This window comes from Mytilus galloprovincialis, chromosome 10 (genome assembly GCF_965363235.1).
Source record: "Mytilus galloprovincialis chromosome 10, xbMytGall1.hap1.1, whole genome shotgun sequence".
Taxonomy (NCBI): Eukaryota; Metazoa; Mollusca; class Bivalvia; order Mytilida; family Mytilidae; genus Mytilus; species Mytilus galloprovincialis.
The window spans coordinates 1,462,662-1,480,938 of NC_134847.1; the positions used below are offsets into that span (position 1 = coordinate 1,462,662).

The 18,277-nt window shown below is 31.9% G+C and overlaps 1 protein-coding gene across 2 annotated transcripts in view; it reads left to right on the top strand.

Annotated features, from left to right (window-relative positions):
• Positions 1-18,277, top strand: part of LOC143049636 (uncharacterized) — a 193,982-nt gene that overhangs the window by 163,584 nt on the left and 12,121 nt on the right. The window contains exon 1 of one of the 2 annotated variants that reach the window (XM_076223236.1): positions 17,964-18,259. The exons of the other annotated variant lie outside the window; for it this stretch is intronic. Coding sequence (XP_076079351.1) covers positions 18,046-18,259 — 214 coding nt within the window. The 5' untranslated portion in view covers positions 17,964-18,045. Of the gene's footprint in view, positions 1-17,963; positions 18,260-18,277 lie in introns of those variants that run through there. 2 annotated transcript variants of the gene reach the window in all.

Below are 18,277 nucleotides of genomic sequence, written 5' to 3' on the forward strand. Positions count from 1 at the left end.
GAAAAAAGGGGGGGGGGGTTGTCAAAAGGATTGTGTTGTAAAATATTTATTTTATCCTGTTGAATGAAACATTCCGTAAAGGAAATAATCTATACCTTAACATATCCCAGGCATATATTACCTTAGCCGTATTTGGCTCAATTTTTTGGAATTTCGGATCCTCAATGCTCTTCAATTTGGACTTGTTTGGTTTTATAGATATTTTGATTAGCGTGACTGATGAGTATTATGCAGACGAAACGCGCGTCTGGTGTACTAAATTAAAATCCTGGTACATTTGATATTATTAACAACAAAGGAGGTTCAATTAAAGTTTCTCCTCACAATGCGTGTCGCCTCTGCTACTGTTTGTTTGCAAGGGTGAAAAGGTATGTCAATTATATATTTGCAGTTATCTACCTTTTCGTAGGCCACATGACAGATTTTAGGTACAGGTAAGCTGAAGTACATCTTTTAGTCATTACATACTTTATATAGAATACAATAGTGTCAGATTTTTTTTTAGAGAAGTATCAATTAAGATAAACAATATGTTTAGCATCAATGAAACAGAGAACAAGGTTTCTTTACATAATAAGGTAAGAATACCATCGATATCCACTGATCGTTCGTCAATCTTTGTCTGGACCTAAACACCTGTTTTTTTTCAGTAAGAAGTGAGGGGTGCAACCGTTTTGTTTTAGCGATGGAATTGGCTTGGAATATTGCGACATAATTTCCTTTATCCAGTCCAACTAAGAGCATTAAGTTGTTGTGTAGTATATTGGGCAATCCTAACTGCGTAACGTCCATAAATATCAAATATGTCATGATTTATAAATAGATTTAAACTCCATCTATGTCAATTCTAAATTATTTCTATGTGTTCATTGGAGTTTGAAAGAAAATATACACAAATAAAATATACACGATTACAAGTGTATTTTGCAACTGGAGAATTTAAAACACTTGGAGTGCAATTTTTAATACGTTGCTTGCAATTTATTAAAATATTTGAGCCAATCTATACTGTAACGGTAATGCCGTGTATTGTTGAACATCCATTTCTGAATAATTATTTCTACCTAATATAGAAATCGACTTTTACCTGTGTAAAACTAAAGATATCATTTTACTGTGGGTAATTTTAATTTCACCACTGAGGAGCAAACATCATCCTAAGAACTATAAGTTTAAAATGATAAAATTGAAGTGTTACATAATCAATGTTTATTGCTTATTCGCACTGTTTGTCAAATCGATGTATACCCAGCATTTTCTTTTCTTTGTGCATAACATTGCAGGATTAAATAAAATTAACACAAAGTGTAATAAATATGTGTTTGTATACACACTCAGTAACTTATAAGTGAAAGTAATATTGCACATCATATACATGCACCATTTTTATTAGTTGACAAAAAAAAAAAACGTAAAAAAAATAAACCTAAAAATTGTATATTTTGAGGCAAAGAGTTTAAAGAGTATATATCCTAATCTGTTTCTAGTTTATAAATAATCTTGTTTATGTCTGTATCTTTTTGGTCTTTTCTGGATAGTTGTCTCATTGGCAATCATACCACATCTTCTTTTTTATAATGTAACTACAGGCGAAAAATACGTCAAAAAAACTTGCAATCTGGTTATAACAGGTGACAAATAGTTCAGGCAAATTTGTGATCGGGTAATTACAGATGGCAAATTCGAAATCTGTAACATACAGGTGACAAATAGTTCATGCAAATTTTTAAACTGGTAATTACAGGTGGAAAATAGTTCAGGCAAATTTGTATTCAGGTAATGACACTTGACAAATATTTAAGGCACATTATTAATAGGGGTGATTTCTCATATAATGACAGAAGTGTATTTTTAGCTTTTTTCCAATTCATTTCTAGACCAAGAATACAGGGGCGACCATTTGATATATGAAAAATAGGGGGGGGGTTAATTCAACAGTATTTAATTGTGTTGTAAAGTTTTTATTCTGTTCTGTTTTATGAAACCGTTTGTAAACGATATAGTCCATAACGCATTTTAACAGCAAAGGGATTTCAATTAAAGTTTATCCTCGTAGTAATGTCGCCTCTTCTTCTGTTTTTGCAAGAGTGAAAAGTTATGTCAATCATATATTTGCAGTAATCTAACTTTTTATAGGCCACATGACAGATCTTCGGTACAGGTGAGATGAAGTACATTTTTATTCATTACATATATACTTTATATAGAATACACTGGTGTAAGAAAAGATTTACAGAAGTATCAATTCAGATAAACAATACGTACAGCATCAATGAAACAGAGAACAATGTTTCTCTAATGTTCATGCTATTTTCACATTTTCTGCCCGGTGTGAGAAAAATATTTCTAATCTCTAGTGAAAAATTTGTTCTCAACAAATGATTGGTCGAAATTTTATTGTGAGGTTAAATCTTCTTTGTTTCTTCTGAATTTTCCTAATGTGACGTCATGAAAAAAGGCGACCATGCCTGATGACGTCAAATAAAAAGTAGACAACTTTCTTCAAATCTTGTAAAAAGAGGGATAAAAATCATTAGAGAAACAGATTCCATCACTTTAACTCGTGTATTATGATATTTCTCCACTCTCGACAGTCAAATTTTAAATATTTAAAAAGCTCGGCTAGGCCTCGCGCTTTAAATATTAAAATTTAACTGTTTCAAGTGGAAAAATATCGTAACAGACTTGTTAAGGTTTAGGAATCTATATTTCTTTACATAAAAAGGTAAGAATACCTTCGATATCCACTGATCGTTCGTCAATCTATGTCTGCAACCTAAACACCTGTTTTTTCAATAAGAAGTGAGGGGTGCAACCGTTTTGTTTTAGCGATGGAATTGGCTTGGAATATTGCGACATAATTTCCTTTATCCAGTCCAACTAAGAGCATTAAGTTGTTGTGTAGTATATTGGGCAATCCTAACTGCGTAACGTCCATAAATATCAAATATGTCATGATTTATAAATAGATTTAAACTCCATCTATGTCAATTCTAAATTATTTCTATGTGTTCATTGGAGTTTGAAAGAAAATATACACAAATAAAATATACACGATTACAAGTGTATTTTGCAACTGGAGAATTTAAAACACTTGGAGTGCAATTTTTAATACGTTGCTTGCAATTTATTAAAATATTTGAGCCAATCTATACTGTAACGGTAATGCCGTGTATTGTTGAACATCCATTTCTGAATAATTATTTCTACCTAATATAGAAATCGACTTTTACCTGTGTAAAACTAAAGATATCATTTTACTGTGGGTAATTTTAATTTCACCACTGAGGAGCAAACATCATCCTAAGAACTATAAGTTTAAAATGATAAAATTGAAGTGTTACATAATCAATGTTTATTGCTTATTCGCACTGTTTGTCAAATCGATGTATACCCAGCATTTTCTTTTCTTTGTGCATAACATTGCAGGATTAAATAAAATTAACACAAAGTGTAATAAATATGTGTGTGTATACACACTCAGTAACTTATAAGTGAAAGTAATATTGCACATCATATACATGCACCATTTTTATTAGTTGACAAAAAAAAAAATGTAAAAAAAATAAACCTAAAAATTGTATATTTTGAGGCAAAGAGTTTAAAGAGTATATATCCTAATCTGTTTCTAGTTTATAAATAATCTTGTTTATGTCTGTATCTTTTTGGTCTTTTCTGGATAGTTGTCTCATTGGCAATCATACCACATCTTCTTTTTTATAATGTAACTACAGGCGAAAAATACGTCAAAAAAACTTGCAATCTGGTTATAACAGGTGACAAATAGTTCAGGCAAATTTGTGATCGGGTAATTACAGATGGCAAATTCGAAATCTGTAACATACAGGTGACAAATAGTTCATGCAAATTTTTAAACTGGTAATTACAGGTGGAAAATAGTTCAGGCAAATTTGTATTCAGGTAATGACACTTGACAAATATTTAAGGCACATTATTAATAGGGGTGATTTCTCATATAATGACAGAAGTGTATTTTTAGCTTTTTTCCAATTCATTTCTAGACCAAGAATACAGGGGCGACCATTTGATATATGAAAAATAGGGGGGGGGGGGGGGTTTAATTCAACAGTATTTAATTGTGTTGTAAAGTTTTTATTCTGTTCTGTTTTATGAAACCGTTTGTAAACGATATAGTCCATAACGCATTTTAACAGCAAAGGGATTTCAATTAAAGTTTATCCTCGTAGTAATGTCGCCTCTTCTTCTGTTTTTGCAAGAGTGAAAAGTTATGTCAATCATATATTTGCAGTAATCTAACTTTTTATAGGCCACATGACAGATCTTCGGTACAGGTGAGATGAAGTACATTTTTATTCATTACATATATACTTTATATAGAATACACTGGTGTAAGAAAAGATTTACAGAAGTATCAATTCAGATAAACAATACGTACAGCATCAATGAAACAGAGAACAATGTTTCTCTAATGTTCATGCTATTTTCACATTTTCTGCCCGGTGTGAGAAAAATATTTCTAATCTCTAGTGAAAAATTTGTTCTCAACAAATGATTGGTCGAAATTTTATTGTGAGGTTAAATCTTCTTTGTTTCTTCTGAATTTTCCTAATGTGACGTCATGAAAAAAGGCGACCATGCCTGATGACGTCAAATAAAAAGTAGACAACTTTCTTCAAATCTTGGAAAAAGAGGGATAAAAATCATTAGAGAAACAGATTCCATCACTTTAACTCGTGTATTATGATATTTCTCCACTCTCGACAGTCAAATTTTAAATATTTAAAAAGCTCGGCTAGGCCTCGCGCTTTAAATATCAAAATTTAACTGTTTCAAGTGGAAAAATATCGTAACAGACTTGTTAAGGTTTAGGAATCTATATTTCTTTACATAAAAAGGTAAGAATACCTTCGATATCCACTGATCGTTCGTCAATCTATGTCTGCAACCTAAACACCTGTTTTTTCAATAAGAAGTGAGGGGTGCAACCGTTTTGTTTTAGCGATGGAATTGGCTTGGAATATTGCGACATAATTTCCTTTATCCAGTCCAACTAAGAGCATTAAGTTGTGGTATAGTGCATTAAACATTCTTTATTGCATAACTTCTTTAAAAAGTAAGTTTGTCAAGTTTCATGAATATATTTAAACTTCTTCTTTGTCAATTTAAAACTAGTTTTGCTAGTTCAATGGGGTTGAAATCAGATATGCACGCTAACAAGTGTATTTTAAAACTAAAGAAATTAATACACTCGAAGTGCAACGTTAATGCCGTGCTCACAATTAAACAAAACTATACTGTAACGTTTAGTGCAGTGTATTCCTTGACATCTTTTTCAGAACTATTATTTTCACCCGACATTGAATTTTATTTCAACACTGAGGATCGTAAAGTCTTCCTAAGAATTATAAGTTGAAAAGGATAAAATTGAAGTACTTGCACTGTTTGATTGCTGTCTAAATGAGATTTATTTTAAAAAATTTTTTCATCTACTAATTTCTTTTTTGTTTGTTTGTGCATGACATACATATTGTCGGGTTGTTGTAGCTTTGACACATTCCTCATTTCCTTTCTCAATTCTATGTACTATTGAATTAAATTAACACAAAGTATAAAAGATATATGTTTATACCAACTCAGTAATTTGTAAATGAAATAAATATTGCACATGCCTTCTTTTCTTTATGTGAATAGAAATAAACCAAATGTTAAACCTAAACATTGTATATTTTGAGGCAAAGAGTTTAAAGAGTATATATCTAAATGCGTTTCAAGTTTAAAAGTAATCTTGAAATAAGGGGCTGAGTATACTTCAGGCAAACTTGTAATCTGGTATTTTAATGCAATTCTTTTGAAACAATAATTAAGAGGTAACTGTATTGTATTTGAAGCTTTAAGATAGATAAGACAACTTTATTTTGATTCGGCATAAGTACAAATAAGCAACACAAGCTCTAAGGAGCTTTTGGTCGAATATAAAAACATAAAAATAACATAAAAACAGTTCATTTTGACATATTAAACAACCTGTAATACAAGGTTGAAATCTCACATACATATCATGCAATAAAAATAAGCAACACATTTTAGTATGAAGTAAATAATTCTAGCCCAGAGCAACCAAAAGCAACATAAATAATAAGCAGCTCAAGAATTATCTGCAAGCAGAACAGCGAAAGACTTTTAAAATGTGAAAAAAAACTATTTTCAGTCCTGAAATGGTTTGGAAGGCTGTTCCATAAAGTAGCAGCAGCAAATTTGAACGATTTTTTACCGTAACTGGTTGACTTTACCTGTGGAATTTCCAGAATATTTACATACCTAAAAGAATGTTTAGATTTTTTTTACATTAACCAAATTTTGTAAGCACGCAGGAGCTATATTGTTTATAATTTTAAAAGTTTCTAGAGCCATTGATCTCATCCGTCTGATCTGCAAGAAGGGCACCTTAGCTTTAATTAAGAGGTCCTCGTAGGAGCTGGTAAATTCTTCATATACAAAACGGAGTGCTCTTTCCTGCACCCTTTCTATTTTTTTGCAAAAATGCCATGCCAAAGGGCAAAAATTAAAATTACTAAGAATAAAAGTACGAAATATAGTAAGTTTACTAAATCTATCCAAAACTGAACCAAAACGTTTTAAAATATTTAATTGCTGCAATAACTTCCTACAGATTGAGCTGATATGAACATAAAAATTTAGTTGATAGTCTATTTCAATGCCTAATAAATTTACTGTTTTTTCGCACGTAAGGTTCGAATTTTGAATATGTATAGATGGATTCTTTTCAAAGGTCTTTTTGCCAACAGCCAAAACTTGAAATTTGTCAGGATTTGCTTGCATTTTATTCACCCTGAACCACTCAATAAGTGTTTTAAATCAGATTCCGAAGTTGAAATTAATAAATCGAAATCTGGAGTACAGAAAGACAAAATATTGTCATCTGCATAGTAATATAGACTACCATTTTTAACAAAAAGAAAAATATCATTTATAAATATGTTAAACAATAATGGCCCTAGTATAGAACCCTGTGGTACGCCTTTATGGATGTCAGCCCAACCACTCAGAACAGTGTTGACTTTAATTTGCTGTTTTCGATTAGATAAATAGGACTTTAAAAGAGCAACTGCATTGGGGGATAAAGCCATATGCTGATAATTTATCTAGCATAATATTGTGAGGCAGGCGATTAAAAGCCTTAGAAAGATCCATTTATACATTGACTGTCCCTTTGGTATCTTTCGTCCCTCTTTTATACCGCTGCAATGTACTGTTTTTTATCAAGAGCTTCACGCCAGTCTTCTAACACCCTGAGCAGTGTGGTCTGACATCAATGTCCACGTCTAAATGCACACAGAAATGAATTAAATATTTTATCAAAATGATCAGTTAATTGAATTTCATATATTTTTTCAAAGATTTTAGAAAAATGGGTAAGACACGTACTGTTCTATAATTTGTTTTTAATAATGGGTCACTCTTTTTATGAAGGGGGTCACTTGGGCTTCTTTAAGTTTATCAGGGAAGCAGTTATTTTCAATTGACAAATTTACGTCCATCAGTAGTTTTACTGTCGCAAATTTAGTTTACCTGGCGACGCGTAGCGGGGACAGGTGAACAGGTATTTTCGACAGTAAAACTACCGATGGACGTCCGCAAAGCTTCAAACACAATACAGTTATCTCTATTCTAATGCAAATCAAGTTCATTATTAAATTTCAATCATTATTTCAGTGTAAAATCTTCATCAAAGAAAATTCCGCGAAAAGATGTTATTTTCTTTGGTCCCTATACTAGGTGACGTCATAGGTATGCTTCCGGCGTCAAACATAAACACCGGGCGTTTTCTGGTTTCTGTGCCGCTTCACAATATAATAAAATTTGATAAAAAGAAGATTTTTAGGTGCAACATGTGAGTTATTCGGCTTATTATTGTAGAAATTACATGTCAATACATTCAGCAATTTAAAATGTTGGCTTCCTTAGTTACAGCCAAGGAGATAGAGAATGATACGCTAACTGTCATCCAATCAGATCCATTGATAAAAAAATAATTGTATTAGAGTTTTCATTGGACGTTGACAAATATTTTCAGGGGTTAGATTCTACATTCCAGCGGTCCGTAACTAAGAAAGCCACCATTTTGAATTCCTATTTTTTGGGGGGGACTATGAAGTTTCTCAAAAAAATAGACAAGAAAGTCCAATTTTGAGCCTGCAAATCTTCTTTGTGTCTGTATTGAAAAAATTCTGAAGCGTAAGAGAAGTATAAATACGTCTAGTATCTATATTTGACATCCGGAGTATAGATATGACGTCACATTGTTTAGATGCTATAGACGATGCAACAGTTTTCCGGAGTTTTTCATTAATGGCATTTTTAAGCCAAAATATTTAGTAAATGGAAATTCTTTTGATATGTGGCATTAGAATGGAGAGAACTGTATTGCATTTTAAGCTTGGCCGTCGTAAACTTGATTTTAGTGTGGCAAATATCTGTTTACCTATCTCCGCTCCTCGTCGCTAGGTAAACTCAATTTGCGACAGTAAAATCTACGTTTTACGAAGGCCAAGCTTAAAATACAATACAGTTATCTCCTAAATTATAGGTGACAAATATATCAGGCAAATTTGTAATCTGGTAACTACAGGTGGAAAAATTTTCACACAAATTTGTAATCTTGTTATCACAGGTGACAAATATTTCAGGAAAATGTTTTAATCTAGTAAATAAAGGTGGCAAATATTTCAAGCATATTTTAGACAAGCACACATTTATCAACAATTCAATTGGTTAACATCTGCTGAATAACTATTTATATAAAAAGTAGAGAAAAGATAGCGTGTACAGTGAAGACAATAGTGTTGAATAACAATATCACCTTAGGATCTCTCAAAAACTTAACTTTTGTAAGTTACTTGCAAAAAAAGTATTTATCGTTCCTATCAGTAATATACATACTGACATTAAGTTTCAGTGAATTATGACGTCAATTGAACATCTTTTTTCTTTTGTAAACACTTTAGCGTTTTGAGACTTGACATTGTTTGACAGTTGTGATTAAATTTGAGCTTGACTAAAAAGTGACGGCAGCTTTTGCAATCACTTGACACAATTCTAAAGCAGTTGCAGCAAAATTGACATGGATATATATTGCATCTGGTCAATTTATATATCCTATGAAATCTTCAGAAAAGTTTGGAAATTATTCATGATATTATGGATAAATTGCCTGTCAAACAAACAATAAGATATTGTGTAGCACATTAACACCCCCCCCCCCCCCCCCCCCCGGTCCCCGTTACTAAATAACTTCATGAACTAGTTTATATGATTATATTTGTAGACAGAATTAAACTCCTTCTTTGTCAATTTAAATCTACTTTCTTTGCGTTCAATGGTACTGAAATTAAATATACACGATAACAAACGTTTTGTGACACTAAAGTATATCATACTTGAAGTGAAACATGTCATGTATACGTTACTTACATATATGTCAAAATATGTAAATAAATATACTTTAACGGTACTGCAACGTATTGATGGACATCTCTCTTAGAATAATTATTTTCACCCGATGTAAAATATGGTAATGTAACGTGTAACCCTGCAGTAGAGTGTTTATATCTGAAACGATCGTTCAAGTAGATACTATGATTTAAGTTGTCCATAAAAATACGGTGTTTCTAAAAATCTCTGAAACGAACTAAAATATATTAACTGACTATTTGTCGATATAACATGCACAAAGCAATAACGAACAATTTTCCATTTACAAATATTATGCACCCTTAAAGCTTGTCATCCGGATTGTATGTATGTACACAGCTACTTTTACATAGGTACTATTTATGTACTAAAAATATATAGTACTGGAAATTTACTTTTAATATTTAGTACTATTTCTTTACTTTGAAATTATTGTTATATTTAGGTACTTGTTTTTTTTTATAGTACTTGATTTGCACTAAATATTTTGGTACGGAAATAATACAATATTCCATGTTTGAACATGTTGATAGTCATAAATGTTATAGATTTGAAATAGAAAAACTTTCAAAATGTTAAATATGTAATGGTAGTAACCAAAACTCTGTAGTACCTAAATTTCAAGTACAAATAAAGTACTGTAAAATACAGGTACCTAAACATTACAATAATTTTAAAGCAACAAAATAGTACTTAATATTAAAAGTAGATTTCCAGTTCTACAGTTTTTCAGTACAGAAATAGTACCTATGCAAAAGTAGCTGTGTTTGTGTCACTAAAAGACAATGTGCGTTTGAACAGTTTGTTCTCCAGTGAGGCAATCTCATACCAGACAGTGAGGGATGGTGCAGTCTATCCCTCGAGAGGGACAATCCGTCACTACTATATAGAGTGCGTTGTTACAGTTTGTTTCCCCAGTGGGACAATTTGTCACTACAAGACAATGAACGCTTAATTATAAAGGCAACTTAAAGGATATCTACTTTCAGCTTTTTTATACGTAGTTGGTCAGGTGAAGTTTTCTAACTTTTTTACTTAGATTTTTGTATTAAATGTTTTAATCTTCTTTGGTATCGAATTTATATCCTGTCAATAATGAAACAGTTTTTAGTCGTTTCATAGGTCAGGAAATAAGTAGTTTCAAAGTCAAGTTGGTCAGGTCAAGTTTTCTAACTCTTCTACATATTTTAAAAAATTTTCTTCTTTTATTTTATAAATATAAGATCTCATCTTGCTTGGTTTCAAAATTCAAGTAAATCCTTCTGATAATTAAAAAAGTATTTACATTTTTATGACATTAGTGTAAGTTTAAGTTTCTTCAAACAAATAAGGGAAACATTAACGCTGTTCAAAAGACATAAATCAAATAATAGAAAACAAATCTGGGTGACTAACTAAATCTAAAGGAAACGCATAAACTTTAAGAGTAAAACAACGAACAACAGAAGCACTGAAGTGCAACAAAACAAAAAACGCCAGCATACATAGAACCGGAATATTTAATAACAACTGCCATATTCCTGACTTGGTACACGACATTTTATAAATAAATGGTGGATTGAACCTGGTTTTACGGCTATCTTAACCTCCCGCTTGCATGGCAAAGTTAAAATACCACTAGAATAACAACATTTCTTGACAGGTATTCAGAGCAAATAAACGAAAGATCATTCAGGACAGAGAAACACATAAATAAATAATACAACATTTAAGCAACGAATAACAAAGGACACACACAATACTACACTATATAATCTGTCTCTCTCGAAAGAAATCTCAAATGCAAAGAGTTCCTCTTACAAAGATCTACAAGTTAAGCCAAAGTGTTCGACGAATTACAGGATTTTATTGCCCTTAAATGGCAATATTTTTTTAATTTCTAATTAAATAATTAATAGCTATTAATATATGCTTATATGTTCCTTACGTCGTAACTACAATCCCTTTCCCTTTCATGAATGTGACCTACCAAATTAGACTATTCGCCGGATTTGTTATAACATGAGCAACACAACGGGTGCCACATATGAAGCAGGATCTGCTTACCCTTCCGGAGCACCTGAGATCACCCCTCGGTTTTGATGGGGTTCGTGTTGCTTATTCTTTAGTTTTCTATGTTGTGTCATGTGTACTATTGTTTGCCTGTTTGTCTTTTTTCATTTTTAGCCATGGCGTTGTCAGTTTATTTTCGATTTATGAGTTTGACTCTCCCTCTGGTATCTTTCGTCCCTCTTTTACATAACTCTTCTGTCTGAAACTTCTAATCCGAATGAACCGCCTCGGTGTTTTCGTGGAAGCGTGTTCGCCTCGAGTGTGAGAAGTCATGGGTTCAAACCTCGGCCGGGTCAAACCAAAACCTAAAAAAAATGTTTTTAGCTGCTTCGCCGCCTATCACGCGGCATTGAGGAATTATTATTATTATTATTATTATTACATAGTTTTTATATAGCGCCTATCTAATAACATAATACTCTAAGCGCTTAACATATAAAATTGAAGGAAAATATATCACAATGCATACAATAATAGCAATTATATATATATATATATGAACATAAGAATAAAACAGAAATTAAATAGAATAATGATGTAAATTTTATAACAATGAATACCATAAAAACATATTAAATATAACAGTCAATCAAAAATTAAATAAAATAATGATGAAAATTATAAGTAATTACATTCCCTGCGTTTTATACACAAGTAAAATCTATAAAAATTTGCACCGTTCATCAGGAATTAGAGAAAAGAATGGTTAGCTCGGAGTCAGAACAATGTGTCCAGGTAAGGTGACATGTCTTCCTGCGGACTGTTATATAGTGGTCTAGCACATTAAAGAACCGAGACAGAGTGTCAGTCTAGTACAAAGCAGGGTTAATATTCATATAACATGAACATATTTGTGTCCTGAATATGCATATCAATTTGCAACTGTTAACAACCATCCACCCGTCCATCCATCCATCTAATCCAAGTGCAACCAAACTAATCACAATCATTATATTATTTAGTGTGAAAATGAGTCCGATGACCCCGTCTGACAACCAAAATGGTCGACATGGCTTAAAATAGAATTTAGGGTTAACATGTTTGATTTGTCCATTAATTTGAAACCACTCTAAATAAAGACAAGAGGCTGTCAGAGCGACAGCAAACCGGATTTAATAACATTTATTTGTTTCATGACATTTTTCAAAATCACAAGAACCATAACTGATGAACGGTGCAAGTGAAAATAGTCAATATAGAATTTGACCTCCATTTTATCATCAGTAACAACATTATAAAATTTGAAAAGCTCAGGTTGAATGGTTCATGAGTAAATGCAACAACTTGACTGGGAACACAATTTTTCAATCTTTCAAGAACCAATAGTCCTGAACAGAAAATGGGAAGATATGTTTGGAAAGATGAGGTCTTCCTTAGTTGATCATTTACTTTCGAACTGGCAGACGACTTTTTATAGAAGTTATTGCCCTAAAATGAAAAAATTACCAACTTTTAAGACATTTGCCAATTATCTTGAAAACTATCATAACTATGGAGAAACTTTGAATAGCACAAATGTTCAACAAGATAAGTTCTACAAATAAGTTGACATGTTGAACTCGTTTGATGACACCTTATTGGAGATATTAGTACTACCATTTAAGGACGATAACTACCAATTGTTTTTTCGCGTTTCTCTAATATTTGAAAAAGTATAAAAGATAGATAGTGGAGTAAAAAACCAAATAACACAATATCACCAAGACAAGATCTACAAAAAGTCGAATAGTTGCAATCGTCTGACGCCCTCTTGTTTGAATTGTTACCTATGTATATGTTACAGTAAATAGGTGAAATTAGGAATTACATGTAATTACTAAAATTTAGGAATTACATGTAATCCCCGATGTACTTAGTAAATACAAGTAATTCCTGAAACGGTCCAGTTATTACCAGTAATTACTAATTTTCAAATGAATTTTTACACCTATTTACTAAAAGAGGGACGAAAGATGCCAAAGGGACAGTCAAACTCATAAATCTAAAACAAACTGACAACGCCATGGCTAAAAATGAAAAAGACACACAGAAAAACAATAGCACACACGACACAACATAGAAAACTAAAGAATAAACAACACGAACCCCACCAAAGAGTAGGGGTGATCTCAGGTGCTCCGGAAGGGTAAGCAGATCCTGCTCCACATGTGGCACCCGTCGTGTTGCTTATGTGAATACAAATCCGGTAAATAGTCTAATTTGGTAGGTCACATTCATGAAAGGGAAGGGGATTGTAGTTACGACGTAAGGAACATATCCGATATCATTTGTGAAACGGTTATTCCATAACGGTCAACCAACTCGTGATGGCGTCCGTAAAATTTACGAAGGGATGATTTCAACTTCACCATTTGGAACTCTTGGTTTAATAGCTTCCTTGTGAGCAGTAACCCTCTATCAAGAAAATCATGATAGGAAATGCAAGCACGGGAATATCGTATCAATTGGGAGATATATACCCCGTATGCAGGTGCTGCTGGAATGTTGCTACTTAGAAATGGAAAGTGCACAGTTGGAAAGCTGAAATCATCTCTTTTGTCGTAAAGTTTTGTTTTCAACCGACCCTCATTGTCAATTTCTAGATGTAAGTCAAGATATGAAGCCGACTTAACTGTATCTGTGGTATCCTTTATCTCCCATTCGATGGGATAGATGCGTTCCACATAATCACCAAATTTTGAATTGTTTAGTGAAAGAACGTCATCTATATAGCGAAAAGTAGAGTTAAAGGATATTGCTAACTTCTTATCTTTCTTCCTAAGAAGTTCCTGCATGAAGTCAGCCTCATAATAATAAAGAAACAAGTCGGCAAGTAGAGGGGCACAGTTTGTTCCCATTGGGATTCCGACAGTCTGTTGAAAAACACGTCATCCGAACGTTACAAATATGTTGTCAATCAAGAAATCAAGCATCTTGATAATATCGGTTTCAGAGAATTTTTTGTTTGAATCAGAGTGATTCTTTACAAAGTATGATTTATCCCTCCCTAAGACAAGATACTTGTATCTACGTTGGCCATTCTTTTTTATGAAGCAAAGTAATACCAACTCTTTCAATTTGTCTTTTAGTTTGGAATGTGGAATACTTGTGTACAGAGTAGAAAAGTCAAATGTTTTAATACTGTTACAAGATGAAAGAGAGTTAGATTGTATGTTCTGTAAAAGATCTTTGGAATTTTAAGTATCCACATCTGATTCAGGCCACCTCTAGAATAGGCAGTTTCACAATAACTTTGAAGCCCGTCTTTGATTGCTGATAAAATAGATGTTAATAATTTAGAAAGAGGTCTCGTGGAGCACTTGGAAGACCCAACTGTTAAAACAGTGTTGTAATATGGTAAGCTGATCAAAAGTTATGGTAATTCTAGCTATAGAAGATCAGTGAGTACTCTTAAAAAGTGATCAGCCTAAAATGAACTTTTTTTGTTATAAGAGCATTAGCTACGAGATATAAAATAAATTAAATATAATTTTTTTTTGTTAAATCATTAATAAAAATTATATGGTTAAATTATAATTCACTGTTAGCAGTCAATCTGGTTCTATTTTATTAAAATAAGCAGAGAAACATGGTTGATGATTTTTGCACTTGCAAGTGAATATTGGACCTCATTGAATACGTATTCATGTGACCTTCAATTCAACACCTAGCTGGCGATAGGTTACCGATGTTTTCAGATTCAAAATTGTAAGGGTATTGCAGAACCCAGTATCTCGCCTACTTTATTTTGTTGCAGGTATATAAGCTGGAGTTTGGGGGTCTTGAAAAACTCATAAAAATGAGAAACACAAAAATATAAAATGTGACTCTTAACACCATCAAATTATATAAATTTGTTTGTGAAGAATGTCAGCTTTATCACAATAGTCTGACAAAAGAAGTCGTAAATAAAACTATTTTGTAAAAGAAATTTGACTCATGTCATTGGGCAAGTTTATATGCAACAACAAAAACAAACAACAAATATTTTATTTGCCAATCACGGCGTCCAAAAAGAGCAGAACAATTACAATGTAATTTTCAAACATAATGTAAAGTAAATTAAAAATAGGTTAAAAAGGACATAATATGATTGATATTGATTTAATTGTTTAATATAAATATTAAAGCAAATGAAGTAAGCAGAGTATGCCTGATGGAGATTGCAATATAAAAAATTTATGAGATTTTAAGAATTATTCAACCAAATTTGGCATTATTAAATGTTTATCATCAAAAAGAGTTGGCAAAGTTGCCTATAAACTTCTCACAAATGTATATCTTAATTTTGGATTGATATCATTGTCTTGCATGCTGCAAATGATATTAAGGGAGTTTCAATACTTTTAAAACAACAATTTTTCAGTTTCAATTCATGACCACTAAAGGTGTGCCTAATATTCATCAATCCTTAATTAATTCAGCTCTAAAATACCTACCCTTTTACTTTCTTATTTTGTATCTTGGATTATATCTTTAATTGTAAAACAAAAATTATCAAGTTAGTAAAAAGCTGTAAAAATGACAAAGAAAATCAGTGAATACCAGTAATCACTGAAACAACTAGTAAATACATGTAATTACTAAATTGGCTAGTAATAACAGGTATTTACTGAAATGTTTAGTAATTACGTGTAATTCCTAATTTCACCTATTTACTGTAACATATACATAAATGAATATTATCTTATTGTTCGGTGTGAGCCAAGGCTCCGCATTGAAGGCCGTACATTGACCTATAATGGTTTACTTTTATAAATTATTAGTTGGACGGAGCGTTGTCTCATTGGCACTCACACCACTATCTATTATAAGTATGTTACAAAAGATGTACTTTCTTATGCACGTTACTGAATAATAAGGATATTTATCGTTTTTTTTTGTCATTCCGTCGATCCATCATTTCACAACTAATAGTTATGTGGACTTTTTTCTAAATGCCTTCACGTAATTGAGGTGATTTTTAGTATGTGAGTCTACAATGATGAGTTACAGGTCGAGTTGACCAATTTTCACCCGAATTTTGTTTAAATTTAAAAATCCAGCGTAATTGAAGTGCTTTGAGATACAAATTCATATCGATTATTTTTAACCCACCTTCTAAATAGTCTTTACAAAGGGTTGCTCGTTTAATTTTATCTTTTTTCCCATTTCATATAGAATTATAGACTAGAGTTTTATAAACTTTTGTATTATTTCTTTGGTATGTACATATTTGATGCAATATAGGTTAAATTTGGAAGAATTATTGATTTTACTACTATTATTTTACCTATTAATGTTCAATTTTTTTTCTTCCTGTTTGATATAATTTTTCACATTTTTTAGCTGTTTATCAGTGTTTAGGTTTTGACAGTCTTGACTGTTATAATCAAAGTAAAAGCCAAGACTTTTAATGTAATCTTTTTTCAATTTATGCTTTCAAATTTATCTGTGCTATGTTTAAGTTTTCCGAACTAAAATCCTTCTGTTTTATTTCTGTTAAGTTGTAGTCCTGATAAACTTCCAAAAGTTTCAATTATATTCATTGCTAAACTAACATCTTTTGGTGATTTAAGAAATAGTGTTGTATCATCTGCAAGTTGACATATTTTTAGTGAGCAGTTTTTACTATCTAATTTCACCTCTAAGCCTTTGAGATTGTTATCTTGTCTTAGTTTAATTGCCATAATTTAAACTACTAATAAAAAAGAGGGCTAACGAAGAAATTGGACATCCTTGTCGAATTCCGCGAAAATATTAAAACTGCTGGACACCCAACCATTGTCGAGTGTACGTTAAGTTGTGGTTGGCTGATTTTTGCAGACATTACGTATACAGGCTTTGAACTTAATTTTTATAAACGTCTTCTGATATTGAGCTGATGTTTAGTATGTGAGTCTATTATGATGTGTTTCAGATTGAGTTTACATTTGGTTTAGCTCCTTTAATATCTTTATGATGATGACTATTTTGTGTTATTTATGTATCACAATGCAATTAACATCATCATATGTTTCTTGCCAAACTGCAAATAGTAGAGCTCTGTTAAGGGTAATAGGGAATGTAGGCTCAGATGTGTTCTTTTTATTGCAGTAAACCTGGAATTATATATTGAATTGTCATTGATATGGTTTTATTTATATATTTACTGTTTACAAATTTTTGAATTTTTTGAAATACTAAGGCTTTTCTACCTCAGGCATAGATTACCTTAGCTGTATTTTGGCAAAACTTTAAGGAATTTTGGTCCTCAATGCTCTTCAACTTGATACTTTATTTGGCCTTTTTAACTGTTTTGGATTCGGGCGTCACTGATGAGTCTTTTGTAGACAAAAAGCGCGTCTGGCGTATAATAAATTTGGTCCTGGTATCTATGATGAGTTTATTTGCTACAAAAAAGTAACTGCCCTTCTGACCCTATAATTCATATCCAATGATTTGTTTTTTATTCTATACATTAGCGATGTGTAATTGACTTGTTTATTTTTCAGTAAACATTGAACATACAGTAAGAATGATATAGCTTTCTACTAAAACATCGGAGGGATTACTGGAATAATGGCACCCCTTTTGGACGAAGAAGAGAATTTTATCCGATTAGCCTTGTTATTGAAAGGAGTGTCACCAAGAGCAGTCCGTACTTTCTTTGACAAAGAATTTCCACCTACCTATCTTCCATCAACGTTGAATAAAAACTACAACACTCTGAATGGCTTGTTTAAAAAGAGAATCTTAAACCAAGCTCAGTGGAAGCTTTTGTTTCCAACAAATGGTATGTGTTTCATATACC